Source organism: Prionailurus bengalensis, chromosome A2 (assembly GCF_016509475.1).
Source record: "Prionailurus bengalensis isolate Pbe53 chromosome A2, Fcat_Pben_1.1_paternal_pri, whole genome shotgun sequence".
In the NCBI taxonomy this organism is placed as follows: domain Eukaryota; kingdom Metazoa; phylum Chordata; class Mammalia; order Carnivora; family Felidae; genus Prionailurus; species Prionailurus bengalensis.
In genome coordinates, this window is record NC_057348.1 from 39,989,559 (window position 1) to 40,005,357 (window position 15,799).

General features: G+C 43.6%; 1 protein-coding gene across 1 annotated transcript in view; it reads left to right on the top strand.

The window, feature by feature from the left end:
* Positions 1 to 626: 626 nt before the first annotated feature.
* Positions 627 to 15,799, top strand: part of GXYLT2 (glucoside xylosyltransferase 2) — a 95,949-nt gene continuing 80,776 nt past the window's right edge. Inside the window, exon 1 of the mRNA XM_043587940.1 lies at positions 627 to 1,044. Coding sequence (XP_043443875.1) covers positions 770 to 1,044 — 275 coding nt within the window. The 5' untranslated portion in view covers positions 627 to 769. The remainder of the gene's footprint in view (positions 1,045 to 15,799) is intronic.

The following is a 15,799-nucleotide window of genomic DNA, read 5'->3' on the forward strand; positions in this document are numbered from 1 at the left end:
CTCAGGATCACTAAGCCAGTAGGAGACTGAGTCAGATTTTACACCGAGGCTTTGAAATTTTTTCTATGACTTCTTTAGACTACGTGGACCTGGAGTGATTTGGTCCAACAGATATCCACCAAGGGCCAGGCCCTGCATTGGGCAAACAGAACAGAGATGCCCCTGCCTGAATGGAAGTGTATAAATAGGTGCACGGGTGTGTGGAAAGACGGATAAAAATAAATGAGGGGAGAATGCATACAATAATGAGATGCAACCGGAGGGTAAGTGAGTGAGTGACCGACCGAATGAGGGAGGAAATGGAATGGTTAGGGAGGGAATGAATGGATGGATGGATGGATGGACGAGTAGATGGAAGGATGAATTAAAGAATGAATGAATGAATGAATGAATGAATGAATGAATGAATGAGTGAATGAATGAGTGAATGAATGAAGAGGTATTGAGGCTGCCCTACCTGAAGCCGAAGCGCCAGTCTCCCGGCTGCTGCCGGGTGGGCGGACGGGCGGCTACTCCACACAGTACGGTAGACGCGGGCCGCTCCTCCTCGAGCCCCGCTCGCGCCTCCTCCTTCCCTCCCGCCCCCTCCTCGTCCTCCTCCTCCTTCGTCGCCCGCCCGCCGGCCGGCCGCCCGGACCCCAGTCCCCGGCGGGCGGGCAGAGGAGGCGGCCGCCCCGCTCTACTGCGCTGGCCCCGCCGCAGCCGCCCGGCGCGCAGCGATGCGCAGAGGGGCCGCGCCGCCCGGGGGCCGCCGCCGCCGCGCCGCACCATGAAGCTCCGCAGCAAGGCGGCGGCGCTGCTCCTGCTCGCGCTGGCCGCGCTGCTGCTCGCGCTGCTGTCTCTGCGCGCCGGCCGCGCCGAGCCCCCCGCGCCGCCCGCGCGCCCCGCGTCCGCCCCGCAGCGCCACCCCGCGCCGGCCCCCGCGCGCCTCCCGGGCCCGGGCGCCTTCCCGGGGGCCGGTCCGCGCGCTCGGCGGCGCCGGCCCCCGCGTCCGCGCCCCCGAGCCGGCCGCCGGGGCGCCGCGAGCCTGGAGAAGTTGGCGAGGTGAGTCGTGGCAGCCCCAGAATCCCCTCTGGGACCCGTGTCTCACTCCCTCAGCCGGTGCCGAGTCCAGGGGAGGCTTTGGGCTGGAGGGACGGACTCCCAAATTCACCCACGGGCTGCCCACTTCTGTTTCTTGCTCCGCTGGAAAGTAAGAGCCACCTTCGTGGAGTCCTGTTGACAGCCCAGTGCTGTTGATCACGTACATTTTTGAAAGAGAAGTGTCAGGGAGGGTGGCTTATATATTACATTTCTTAACAGTCAGGGCAAGGCGTGTGTTTGCATTCTTGCAAACGTGCGCCCTTTGTTTAATCTTTCAAAAGCCATCACGATGCAAGAATGCTTTATCTAATTCTCATGTTTCACTGGAGGATTTTTTTTATATATATACCAAAAACTTAGATGTAATTCAGTTGGAAAAGTTAGATGTTTACCGAAGACTAGCTGCCTCTCATTGAACCTTGAATCGCCCTGTGCTTAGAACAGAAGAGGCACTCGACCTAAGTTTATTAAAAAGTTTTCTTCTTGGAAGGAGCGTGGCGTGGCACGGGCAAAATAGAGTGACGGTTTCCCTGTTCCTCGTTGTGTTTCAGACTTAAGTACGGTCCAAGTGTCTTACAAGCAAAACATCTTAACCTTTGACATTATGTTTGATATTCTCTTTCTCTGCGTGGAGTTTAACCCGCCACAGCTTTTCATCTGAGCGTTTTATCTTTGTCCTCAGGGTTGCTGGACCGCCCCCAGGTTAGGGATTTGCGTTCATTTCCTTTGTTGTGGAGAGCTTTTTAACAATCCCCTTGCAGCGAGTCTGTTTCCTCTGCCCTTTGGAAGCTGGTGATGTTTGTAACTGCTGTTGCTGCGTCTGCGTGTGCTGGGCTCCTTAATTACTTGAAATGAGTTGAAGAATTCTTTTTGGCTGTAATGACTAAATCTGTTTTGCCGCTTTTACTGTAAGAGGAAAGACACAAAACGTCAAGAAGTAGCTGTGTCAGCTTTTGTTTCTCTTCTGCCTCATAATAAATGTACAGATGGGTAGTGACAAGTTTTAGAGGGGGAAAAAAAACCCCAATGATCTACAGAGTTGCTTTTAAGCCGTTAGAGCCATTTACGGCATTTTATGAATGTATGCATACTTTAAGGCTATATCTGTTAGGAACTGAGGTTTCTTAGAATGTATTATGTTAAGGTTCAACTGCAAGTTTACTATGATTTGTAGTGGATGGGACAACTTTTACATCAATAATAATTGACACCATTTAACATAGCTAATAACCTTTTGCCAGGTACAGTGCTCACAGGGGTATGTAAAAATAGTCATTGTTGACATATACTGTGCATATATTAACCATGTCAACCACACGGCAACCCTATGACAGTGGTTCTCAAAGTGCAGTCTGAACCAGCAGCAGCCCTGTCACCTGGAGCCTTGTTAGAAATGCAGATTCTCAGGCCCCACCCTAGCCCCATGAAATCAGAACCCCTTGGGATGAGGTCAGTAATCCGTGTTCTAACAAGCCCTCCTATTGTTTCTAACACACACCAGCGTTTGAGAGCCTGCTCTACGAAGTAGGCACTAATATCATCCCTATTTTACAGTTAAGGAAGGTAATGCACACAGTTCAGCCGCCTGTTCAAGGTTCATAGATCACGTGTGATAGATAAGGATGAAGATCCAGGCAGCCTGGGCCCAGTACATTCTTACCTGCTATGCTGATGTCCTATGCTAACTAGTCTTGCCTGTGTGTCGTAAGTTTTTCTGAGATTTTTCTAAAGAAACATCATAGATTTTTACAGCGGTCTCATTCTTCAAGGTATTGGGAACATGGGACAGCATCTTCTTGTCTCTATCTGAACAAATTGGCTCTGACTAGGAAGAGATCATGAACAGAATCCAGATGGATGTTTTAGGAAAGGACTATTTCCATGAGCAGCAGTAGCTCCTGAAGCCATTTTTCTTTCTGAACATATCTCTTATATCATCATGGAAGTCATGGCCAACACCATAGGAATATAGAACAAAATTTAAAAACTCAGGGCAGAGTGGAAAACAAAAAAGCCACCAGAAGTCTCAAGCTCAAATGCATAAAGATAAAAGTCTAGTGTCCTCTGGAGAAGTTGACATTTTCTGGGATGTAATAACTTTTTTTTTTTTTTTTTTTTTTTTTTTTACTACCTGGACAGAAATGGCGACAGAAGATTCTGAGACACTGAGGGAGCAGAAGGAAAGATCTCTGCATGGGCTCCTTTATTGCTTTCCTAATCCTGCTTGGGTTAAATTTTTGTGGTTTAGAAGGAATTTCATTTTAGGGAGGGAAAAGAAAGCCTCGTGTTTTTAGAAATTGGGTGCTTTAATCTCGTTATGTGGCTAGAATCCAGAAGAGATGAAGGTTACGTGATCTCATTTCTCGGGCCTGGGGAGTAGTGAGAGCAAGCTTGCAGTTGGATGTGATACAGTCCACCACCTGCTGACCATCCGTGGACCCGGCTGCCTTGCCTCCCCCAGGGTACTGTTGGAAGTGAAGTTCTGCCACGTCAGCGCAGGAAACATAGCCCTCTCCTTCCACATCTTGTTTTCATTTCAGAGAAGTTTCCAGGGACTTGCCTAGTTAGCAGACAGACCCTACAATTTTATAACTAGTCATTTGTATGCAATCTGTCCTGCGGTGGCCTCTCCTCTCTATAAATATAAAGCCCGGAGGTAAGGTCTAAGCTTTTAGGTCAGGGGTGGGATCTGAAAATGGATACCACGATCTAAGTAGCAGTTCCAAGCACACAAGAGAAATGAAATCTTCCTTTTGTTTTGGTTTATTGGTGATTTATACCTGGCTGACTTCCATAGAAAATTTGAGATGACTTTCAGTAAAAAAAAACATATATAATAAGGCCATTGAAATCATCATAAAAAATGAAAAGTCATAAAAAAGAGGAGGAGATAAGCACTGTTTGTCAAAAACTGAGCCACCATTGTTATGAGGATTAAGTATTAAATTTAGCTTTAAGCTTCCTGGCAGCCATGTCAAAAAGAGAATCACGATGGGCTACCTTATTTTCACTGAATGATAAGAGGAAGAGTTGCTCATGAGGGATGATTTGGTTTTCATTGGAAATGAATTCCAAAAAGAATTTTACTGGAGAGTAAACTTTAGACGACTGTCTCTCCAGTTTGCTTCTGAAAACCTCCTCTGTGAGCCTACGTATGCTAAAGGCAGTTGAATAGCACTGCTAATCAGTGCAATGTAGAAAAGAATTTGGCATCTCGAGGCCAGAAAATTGGGTTCTAGTCCCCAAGCCATTTCACCTTAATTTCCTCATCTGTGAACTGAGCACATCAATCCAAAAGTTTTCCAAGATCTCTTCCAGCTCTGACATTTGATGATCCCGTGATGAGATCATCCAGTTTAGCTGTGAAATCCCAACAATGGCTCTTGCTAGGCCCTGTGTGCCCTCTCTTGCAAAATCAGTTTCTCATTTATTGGCTGTAGCCTAGAACCCTTACTGATTACTCAATCTCAACCCTCTCCTGAACTTTTTCTTTTTATTCTTGCACTAGCCTGGATATTGCTGTTTTCTCTCTTAAAATATGGTTTCTACACTACTCTAAACTCTGCAGAGGTCCCCTGCCATTTTATTCTGCATTCAGCAAATGTTTATTGCACGTATATTCTGGACCAAGCACTCATTGTACAGTGGTGAAAGGAGTTGGTGCCCTCCCAGAATTTGGGAGGGATGGGGGCGGGGAGACAATAGAGAAACACGTTACACTTGGCAGCCGCCCCAGCTGCCCCAGTGAGAGGAAGCATGTTTACTCGCTCGTCAAGAGACACCATTTCCTGCGGTTCCCTTTGGTGTCTGAGATAAGTCTTCTCAGAGGGTTCAAGCCTGAATAAAGGTCTCACTTAAGCAGCATGGTGTTACAGAGCAAAATGCCAACACTGCGGTGATCCTATAATTGTCTGGTAGCGCCACGACACATTGAAGGTACTGTCTGTGATATTCTGTCCTGCTGAGTCTTGATTCTGTTCACATTCATTTTTGTGGATTGGTCCATGATTCCTCCTTGTATCGATCAGCAAGCCATTCTGGTTCAATCTCAAAATATATGCCCCCTCTTGGGGCACCTGGGTGGGCTCAATCAGTTAAGTGTCCAACTCTTGATTTGGGCTCAGGTCATGATCTCATGATTCGTGAGATGGAACCCCATGTTGGGCTCTGTGCTGAAAGTGCAGAGCCTGCTTGGGATTCTCTCCCCCTCCTCCTCCCCCACTTGTGCACACCCATTCTTTCTCTCAAACTAAATAAACCAAAAAAAAAAAAAAAATACCCCCACTCTCACCTTTTCTACTGCTGCCATGCTTACCACTGGCTTCTAACCACCATCTTTTACACGTGGACCTCCACAACAGCACAGGATCAGGTTGGCATCCCTCCACTCTAGCACCCTCTACAGTTTGTTTTCTGTACAGCTGCTGGGATAATGTTAAAGATGGCAGACCACATCAGGTCTTTGCTGGTGAAAGCCCTTCGGTGACAGACTTCTTGTCACCGTGAGAAAATTCAGTTTCTTAGTCCGGCCTTCAAGCCCTTGTCTGATTTCAGCCCCATTTAGGTCTCTGACATCATTTTCTACCACTCTGCTTCAGCCACACTAGCCTTCAGATACCCTCAGCTCATTCCTGCCTCAGCACTTTTTACTTGTTCTCTGTGCTGGAATATTCTTTGCTCACATCCTTGGGTTGCTAGCTCCCTTCTTTCAAACTATGCTTTCTTGTTTTCTTCTCAGACGGATCTTCCCAGCTGCTCTAGAAAAAAGGACCCTTCCCACCATTCTCTACACCCTTACCCTGGTTCGTGTTGTTGTTGTTTTATAGCTTGCGTTATTATATGACCATTCTATTTTATTTGCTCCTTCCCTACAATGTACACTTCATGTCTTATTAATCACTGCACCTTGCCACCTAGAACAGAGTGATCTCCTAGCAGGTACTCAATACATATTTGTCAAATGACCTAATGAATTAATTCAGCACCCACCTTGTGCCAGCACTATGCTAAGATTTTACTTATATGAGTAAATTACATATTTAATAATGTTCAAAATAATCTCATAGTGAAGAACAATGAGAAGCATAGTGAGGATCTTTAATTATAAAGATCTTTAATTATAAAATCTTTAAAAGAGAGGGGTTCTTTTTTCTTAAAAAATTTTTTTAAGTTTATTTATTTCTTTTTAATGTTTTTACTTATTTTTGAGACAGAGAGAGACAGAGCATGAGCAGGGGAGGGGCAGAGAGGGAGAGAGAAATCCCAAGCAGGCTCCATGCTGTCAGTGCAGAGCCCTATGCAGGGCTCAAACCCATGAACCCTGAGATCATGACCTGAGCAGAAATCAAGAGTTGGACATTTAACCCACTGAGCCACATGGGCTCTCCAATAGATGTTAATTGTTAGAGCAGTTTGGGATTTTTAGAAAAACTGAGAAAGTAGTACAGGGTTTCCCAATACCCTGCATATATATATATATAGTATATATATAGTATACATGATTAAAGCCTTACAGTAGTATATTATAATTAATGAATTAATAGTATACATTATTACTAGTGTTTCATTTTTTTTACATTTCCTTAGTTTTTATAGAATGTCCCTTTTCTGTTCCAGGATCCCAGCCAGGATAGCACATGACATGTAATTGTCATATGTCCTTAGGCTCCTCTTCATTGTGGCAGTTTCTCAGACTTTCCTTGTTTTTGGTGACCTTGAGAGTTTTGACGAGGTCAGATATTTTGTAGGATGCCCCACTATTGGAATGTGTCTAATGCTTCACTCATTATAGTACTAAGTTATGGGTTATTGGGAGGATAGCCGAGAGGTAAAGTACCATTTCCATCACATCATATCAAGTGTATATGCTATCGACATGATTTATGACTGCTATTATCGGCCTTCATCACCTGGGACAGGTGGTGTTTGTTTGTTCAGGTTTTTCTACTGGCAGCTTGCCCTTCCCCCCACTCCCTTTCTATACTGTGAAATTTAGAAGGAAGTTTCTGCATAGCCCACACACCTGAAGAGTGGGAAGCGATTCTCTCTCTCCCTCCTTGAAGGTAGAGTATCTATATAAATTATTTGAAATTGTCCTGCAGGGGAGATTTGATTCTTCTCCTCCATTTATTAATGTATTTAGTCATTATATCACTATGAGCCTGTGGATATTTATTTTATACTTTGAGTTACAAGCCAGTAGGACTATTTTGTTGCTGGAATTGTTTCTTTATTGGCCATCAGGAGCTCTTACAGTTGGCCTCTGTTCTTCTTTGACATAATCCCATTGGTGTGTTTTTGGTTTTTGTTTTCATTTCTACTTTTTTGAGCATTTCCTTACTCTCTGGCCCTACAGGATGCCCCAGGCTTGTCTTGTATATTTTTCTGCTTCATTTTTTGAATCAGCCATTTCTTCAAAGGGCCCTGATTCCTCTTATTGGAGCCTTGTATTCGAAACCGAGATCTGGGTATGAGGCATGCTAGTTGCTACTGGGATACCATTTCTTTTAGACCCTCACAGCTGACAGAGCAAAACATGTATGTGTTAATACTAGCCTACTTATTTACACATATATATATTTCCATATGTAAGCATCTCTGTGTTAAGCTAAACACTACTACCTGGACCATTATAGCTTCCTTCCCTTACCTGTTGGGGAGAGAGAATTTTTTTGGTTCCCAAGCCCCAGTTTTTTCGCATCTCATTGACTTTGATTGGCTTAAATGCCTGTGGTATGGAGGAGGGACTGGAAAGGAGTGGAGGGGTAGGATAGGATTGACTACTTGACTGAAACCGAGCAAAACCCAACACCTGAGTTAGAGATGAGGCCATGACCACCCAAACCACCTGGGGAAGGTGATATGGTAGATCTTATGATTGGCTCCAACCTATATTCCTCCCACCCCTTGCAGTTTGTGGGTGGACCATACATACCTCCAGGAGATGGTCTACGCCAGGCCCCACCACTTTCATGGTATGAACTGCATGTATCTAGGACTGAAACATTCAATAAATTCATTTCTTGGCAATGGTTATTGTTCCACAGGTGTTACCTGACCCTAGTTGACTGAATTGACGGACATATTTTATATTATTAGATGAAAGACTCCATGTGCTAGATATGGACAAGGAAATAGATAGTCCTAGTTACTACCATGATTCTTGTAGAACCACCTTTAGGATGAAGCCATCACTGTGAGCAGTAGAATAGAAAGGAGAATATGGATCCTTGAGGACATCGCTGAGTCCAAGAATCAGCGAATCCTGACTCCTGCCCTGTCTTGGGCCCTCTAGTTACATACTTTGGAGTTGAGGTTTCTGGCATTTTTATTCAAAGTCATCTTGCCCAAACCAGATGGTTCTTTAGATCAAAATCCGCTGCTGTTGATGGAGAGAAAGGGGAATGGTTGCAGGGAGCACATAGGATATAAACGTCCACCACACCGTAGAGCAACCATTTTGTGCCTTCAACCTTGTCCCAGTTGGCAGGTGATTCAGAGATAGGTTCTTGGGCCAAATTAGACCCTTTCTTAGGGATTTAAAAAATTGGAGCAGAGACAGTATAATGGCAAACTGTTTCTAGTGGCTAAGACTAAGGTATGAAATTCAGGATTGACAGCCATGTTTCTGCCATGTGGAGAAAGCTGGTGTGCACTGAGAGTACATGAACCCAAAGTGAGAAGCTACACAGAGCAATGGGGGTGAGGGGCGAGGCCTAATGTTGTTCCCAAGGCCAGCTTCTGCCCATTGCTGGCCATGTTGTTTCATCCCTTTCCTAGAATCCATGAATTGAGTTTCTGTCACTTACCACCAAGGAGTTCTGACTAATTTCGATACGTAGCTACTGCTTTTAACACCTTCACTAAGTTCAGTAAATAGTAGCTATAGTGACTGTTATCCCCATACACATTCACAGATGAGATTCTTTGGAAGAAAATTTGACAACAGATTTTGTTTTTCCCTTTGGAGATACCTCCCTTCACATGATCTCACTGCAAGAAAATAAAAGAATTATATATGTTATATATTTTACTACCATTTAAAATATTTCTTAGAAAAGAGAAAATAAGAGATTTCTGTTGAAGAGGAAATTCCTTTTGTGTTCCTTTCCAAATCTTCCCCAGCACTTGATTTATTCCAGATCATGAAATTCTAAAAATTTCCCCTGGAAAGAGGAATTTCTTGACTTGATGCCTTTATTGGGACTCCTTGATTTTGTGCCAGCAAAGAGTGACTTTGATATATATGAAGGTGATGTTTTGATGTTTGTCCATGCCCCCCCCCCCCCAACCTCTTTTGGCAACAGACAGACTGAAATGGTCTAGTAGAAATTCATCACGGTACAATTTAGAATCCAAGCTTTACATTAAGTAAGAGACAATGGAGAACACGACCCCTTTTCACAGGGAAGGAAACTGAAGTCCAAAGAGGTAAAATGATAATAATAATGTACATAAAGTACCTAGCACAGGGCTAGCTCATGGTGGCCGCTCAACAAATGACTCATTGTTCCAAGTACTGTTATTATCCACTGTTGTTTATTAGGCAGGAACTGAATCTTAACTAGACCCAGCTCACTGGCAGTCTAACTTTGAATTATTCCTCCTTGGCAAATCATGGCTTTCTCCTAAGTTCAATGATGAAATGAACTATCGCAGGTAGAATGCTGCCACAGTATGTAGCACGCAAGAAACTTTCAGCAAACGGGAGCTAGGGCTCACATGCAGATTAGGGCAGGCTTTTCTTGGATTATGAATTGAGGAAATCAAGACTCAGCTTTCACATGTGATAAATAATATAGGGGCACCTGGGTGGCTCAATTGGTTAAGCATCTGCCTTCGGCTCGGGTCACGATCTTGTGGTTCGTGAGTTCGACTCCTGGATCCTCTGTCCCCCTGTCTCTGCCTCTCCTCTGCTCATGTTCATTCCCATTCTCTCTCTCTCTCTCTCTCTCTCTCTCTCTCTCTCTCTCTCATAAATAAACATAAAAAAAAATAATACACCAACCCCAGTCTTCTGATCCTCAGTAGAAGCTGAAGGAGTAGATTAGGGAGGATCATTTTGACTGCCTCTCGGGCAGTTGGACTGTTGATCTGGAGAGTGTCAAGCCTGGAATAGTGGCTCTCTGTAGCTTTGATGTCTCCTCAAGGGCAGGGAGCTATTGTTTGCCAGCTCAGAAAAGTGGAGGGTGAGTGAAGCGTTCACGTTCATGTGCATGGAAATTAGGAGGTTGTTCTCAGGGCACCCAAATGCAGAATTTTGTCCACTGTCGCTGCTATTCAAGGGGTCTGCCTCTCCAGTTGAGCTTGAAAAGGCTCTGCATTTTCCTCCCTCCAGTTTTGTGAGACTCACAAGGACCTCAGCCGTCTGGCTGCCAGCCTTAAAGTAACAAGCTCTGATGTTCGAGTATCAGATTTTACCCCTCAGGGAGAATGGGTTGTTAGGAATTCCTGCCTTATTTTTTTACTTTATTTTATTTTTCTTTTTTAGAGAGAGAGGGACTCTCAAGCAGGCTCCATGCTTAGCTTGGAGCTCGACACAGGGCTCAATCCCACGACCTTGGGATCATGACCTGAGTGGAAATCAAGAGTCTGACTGAACTACCCATGGGCCCCCAAATTGCTGGCTTAGAAGAAACACAAGAGAAGTTGGAAATACATTGGAAATTGGCATTTTAGAAGAAACATTTAGAGTTAAAAAGTGTACAAAAACTTCAAATCTGATCTGCTATAAGATAGAGTACTGATACTTAAAGTAATATGCTTTTTACTGCTCTGCCTAGCCTGTTTTTATCATGGATTTGAAATAGAGAAAAATAAAGGCTTCCTATACATTTCAAGTTATTTAATAATAACGATGATGGTAATAATTAATGTTTAATGAAGACTTAAAATATGCCATGCTGCTGTATGAAGCACTTCCACGCATTATTTCATTTCACCTTCCTAAAAGCCTATGAGGTACTATTACTGGATAGGTCAGAACACTTTCTGTTGCAAGAGTTAGAGTCTCAGCTCATCAGCTTATACCACTTAGTCATAAAAGGGGGCTTACTGGATCAGTGCATGGGCGCCTTGGGTGGCTCAGTCACGTGAGCATCTGACTCTTGATTTCTGATCAGGTCATGGTCTCAGGGTCGTGGGTTTGAGCCCCAAGTCAGGCTCTGCACGGAGCTTGGAGCCTGCTTGAGATTCATTCATTCTCTCTCCCCCTCTCTCTCTCTCTCTCCCCCTCCTCCCTCCGGCCAACCCTCCCCCACTCACATTCTTTCTCTCTCTGTCAAAAAAAATAAATAAACTCTCTTAAACTTAAAAAAAAAACAAACCAACAGCTGTAAAGTGCAAAGGTTACAGGTGTATCCCGGATTTCTAGCCATCTTGCCTCTGTCTTCAATCTCTGCTGCCTTCTGTGTGGGCCACACCCTCACGTGGGTTTCTCCATTGGAGAATTCCAGCAGGTCTGGGCTTACCTTTTCCTCCTTCAGTCACTGCCAAGGGAAAAACTTCGTCCAGCGAGAGTCCCAGAGTTGCCTCTATTGACCTGATGTGGATCCCATGCATATCTGATTGTTGATGTCATTGCCTAGGGAGTGGATGAATCAGCCCCTCCAAACCTCATGGACCGAGAGCAGAAAAGGAATGGTTTCCCCAAAAGACAATTAAGGTGCTCTTATCAGAAAGAAACTCTTGGAAATGGATGCTAGTAAGAAACACCAAAACCAGAAGCGGATGTCCACTATAATCAGTATGCCCATTTTACAGATGTGGAAATTGAGGGTTAGAGGTGGTTAAAGCATTTGCCTGAGATAGAGCAGCCAAGAATTTGAAGCCAAGCCCATGTGCTTTTGAAGTCAAACTGCTTATCACCATGCTGTCCTTGGGAACAGATCTTGCAATTTGAGCTACTCGATTGCTTTCTAGAATCCCTTTGAAGAAGATCCTTTGATAAAGTCTCTCTTTATTTTCAAAGATTTTTCGTATTTGTAAGGGAAAAATAGGCTATAAAAATTATCCCTTAAAAATGTTTTAATACGTCAGGCTCTGGGCTGATGGCTCAGAGCCTGGAGCCTGTTTCCGATTCTGTGTCTCCCTCTCTCTCTGCCCCTCCCCCGTTCATGCTCTGTCTCTCTCTGTCCCAAAAATAAATAAACGTTGAAAAAAAATGTTTTAATGTATTTACGTAGTTATATATACACATTCACATATATTGAATGTAACTCTGGAAGGTTATTCCATTGTATGTTAACAGTGGTTATGGAATTGGAATTATGCCCCCCCCTTTGGCTTGTCTGTATTTAAAATTTTTTCTGTGATGAATGTTTGCATTCCTTCTATAACTTACAAAATAAGTTAAAATATATAAATTATAAAAATTAAAAATCCCTTATTGGTCTGAGGCGTAGGAGGATGGAAATTAAATGGAGAGACCATTTCTCCTCCCCTTAAGTTGGTGCTTCATGTTCTTTTTTCGGAAATGGGCTAGAAGTGTCCATTTGCAGAATATGTAATTCTCATTCTTTTCCCTCGTATGTCACCAGCCATTTATTTATCTCAAACTAGCTCTGCTAGTTCATATTTTGCCATCTCAATAACAGCTTAATTTGAAAAGAAGAGGGAGGTGGAGAAATAGAATCTCCTGTGTGTCAAAAACAATCATAAGGGGAACAAATGAAATGAGAATTAGTCCAGGCAGTATCACAGATTTAGAGGGAGAGGAATATGTATAAATACATTTGTGCATGATGTCAGGTAATGGCGGATGCATGGGTTACGAAGGCAGAGTTGGTAAAGGTGTGCATTAGGCATCCTGCCCGGGGGGGGCTGTGCATGGATGGGGTCTAAAATCCTACCCAAGCTCAGATCACTGAGTGTCGAGCCCTGAGTACAGATAAAGGGTTTATTTGCCTGGAGCAGGCTCCTTTTCTAGATCACTGGTGTATAGCTCCAAATAGAGTATAATGATGAAATAATTTTTTGAGAGAATCTCAAAAAAAAAAAAAAAAAAAAGCTCCAGCTTTTCAAAGTCCAGCTTCCTGAGTCTGAATCCTTGCACTGCCACTTACTCACCATAAAGGAGGTATATGTGTCCAAGAGTTTCTAAAAGCAGACACGCACACATATAGACATATAGATAAGATTGACAACTTCAGGCTTTGAACATCTCCTATGTATTGGACCTAGACTTTGTTTAGGAGCACAGCCATATTTTAGATATCGTGATCCAAACTAAAAATATGCTATTCATAATTGAGCATACTTATCAAATAATTGTATTATGCACTGCCCCCCCCCCCAGCAGTTTTTTGGCACTGTGTACACACTATTCGTATAATAGCATGGCTTGAAGGCAAACGTCAGCTTCTCTGCCTATCGTGGAAGATTAATGATACTTGATTTAACTCCAAACCATGGGTCATTAAAAGTGATTTAACTGTTAGCACGGTCCTCAGCGTCATGTCTGGGTTTCTAAGTGAAGGCTGTACTCACAGCTCCAGCAGGGAAATTTTTTGTCAGGGGACAAACGTGTTCCCAGACCTGTGGTTTGCAGGGAACTTTATTAGTGCCTCTCACTGCCAACATGTAACGTGGATATAATTACCCATTACCAGACTCCTTCCAGGGGCTGAATCGAGGTGTTTCCACTTCTAAACTGCCACTCTGGCCTCATCTGCAGGCCTTCTGCAGGTTCCAAATAGCTATGGTTTCATCTGGAAGGATTCCGCTTGGGAGGGAATCTATTCTTCCCCTAGATGTGATTTCTTCAAATTCATCTTCTGCCCTTCCCCCCCCCCCCAAATATTTCTATATTTCCTTCCCTCTTAAAACAAATTACCAACAGCACGGTTTTAGACTGTATTTAAAATTTTTTTTCTTTCTAATGTTTATTTATTTACTTATTTTTGAGAGACAGAGAGAAACAGAATGTCAGCAGAGAGAGAGGGAGACACGGAATCCAAAGCAGGCTCCAGGCTCTGAGCTGTCAGCACCAAGCCCGACAAGGGGCTCGAACCCACAAACCACGAGATCATGATGTGAGCAGAAGTTGGATGCCCAATCAATGAGGCACCCCTGTGCCCCAGACTGTATTTTAAAGAACTAGGATTTTCTGCGAAGCTTCCACAGCTTGTCTGTATCACAGTATCAGGTTTATCTGAGTTAATTTAGCTTGTCAGTTCAGGAGAAGCCTTGGTAAGAGAGGTAGCAAGAGACAGCAGGAAAGAGGGTCTGAGTGCAACCAATTACTTGCTTTAATAATTCAGTGTGTTTTGCAGTAATAGGCTACAAAGTAAATAGTGCTACACATAAGTGCCGTATTTCATTATTTATACACTCCAGAAATTGAAGTTTAATTAAGTCACACTCCTGAGACTTTTAACGATTAAGGAGACGCCTTGTGTCGGACAGTGTGGAGCTGGTGAGGCAGCTCTCCCTCTGAGTCTTCTCTGAATATCATTTTTCGTTTGTACAGGGAGGGGTTGAGCCAGGACAGTTGAGGCAATGTTTTCCAAACTGCAGGCAATCCCGCATCAGAGCCATCATTCTTATAATATGGCTCTACTACCATTGCTAACCTGAAACATTAAAAAAAAAAAATTGTCATTAAACATCAGTGATTTATTTACTTAATTAATAGCTTGATAGCGATACAATCCAAATACCCTTTCAAGGTGTACAAGACGGTGGTTTTTAGTTTATTTGCAGAGTCGTGCAACCATGACCACATCTAATTTCAGAATATGTTCTTCACCCAAAGAAGAATCCCTGCACCCAGTAAGCAATCAGTCCACATTTGCCTCTTCCCCTAGTCCCTGGTAAGCACTAATCTGCTTTATGTCTCTATGGATTTTCCTCTCGTGGACTTTTCCTGTGTATGGAATCATCAATATGCGGTCTGCTGTATTTCCGCAAGGTTCACACTTGTTTAAGGTTCATCCATGCTATAGTTACGTCACCACTTCATTCCTTTAATTGGCAAATCATTTTCCATTTTATGGATATGCCACCTTCTGTTTGTCCGTTCATCAGTTGGTGGACTTTTGGGTTAGACTCTTTGGATATTATGAATAATGCTGCTGTGAACCCTTGTATACAAGTTTGCGTGTGGATGTATGTTTTCATTTCTCTAGGGTAGATACGTAGGACTGGAATTGTCAGGTCACATGGTGGCTCTGCGTTTAGCCTTCTGCAGCACTGGGGAACTGTTTTCCAAAGTGGCTGCACCATTTTACAGCCCCACTAGCAGTGCGTGAGGGTTCTAATTTCTGCACATTCTAAGTTTATTCATTTATTTTTGAGAGAGAGGTGGGGCAGAACCCAGTGTGAGGCTCACCATCGGTGAGATCATGACCTGAGCCAAAATCAAGAGTTGAGTGCTTAACTGACTGAACCACCCAGGCACCCTCTTAGTGTATTTATTTTAGGGGAAACTTTTCTATCGCGGCCATGGATTGTCGGCAGTAACGTAAATAAGAAATAATCATCAAAGGAGACACTGAGAAGATGAAACAACCTTGCGCATTTCTAACTTGGCCGTTGAAGGTTCTGTATCTGAGTTCTGCTGTCTTTTTAGTTGAAAGGGAGGATTAGGCAACATTAGAAAGGTGTTCAAGACATGTTAGCACCAAGTTGAGACTCTCTCATTGACATTGTTGAGAAAGAACCGGAAGTGGAATAGCTTTCTCACTCAGAGACTCAGAGTGATTTGATGCGGTGTCTT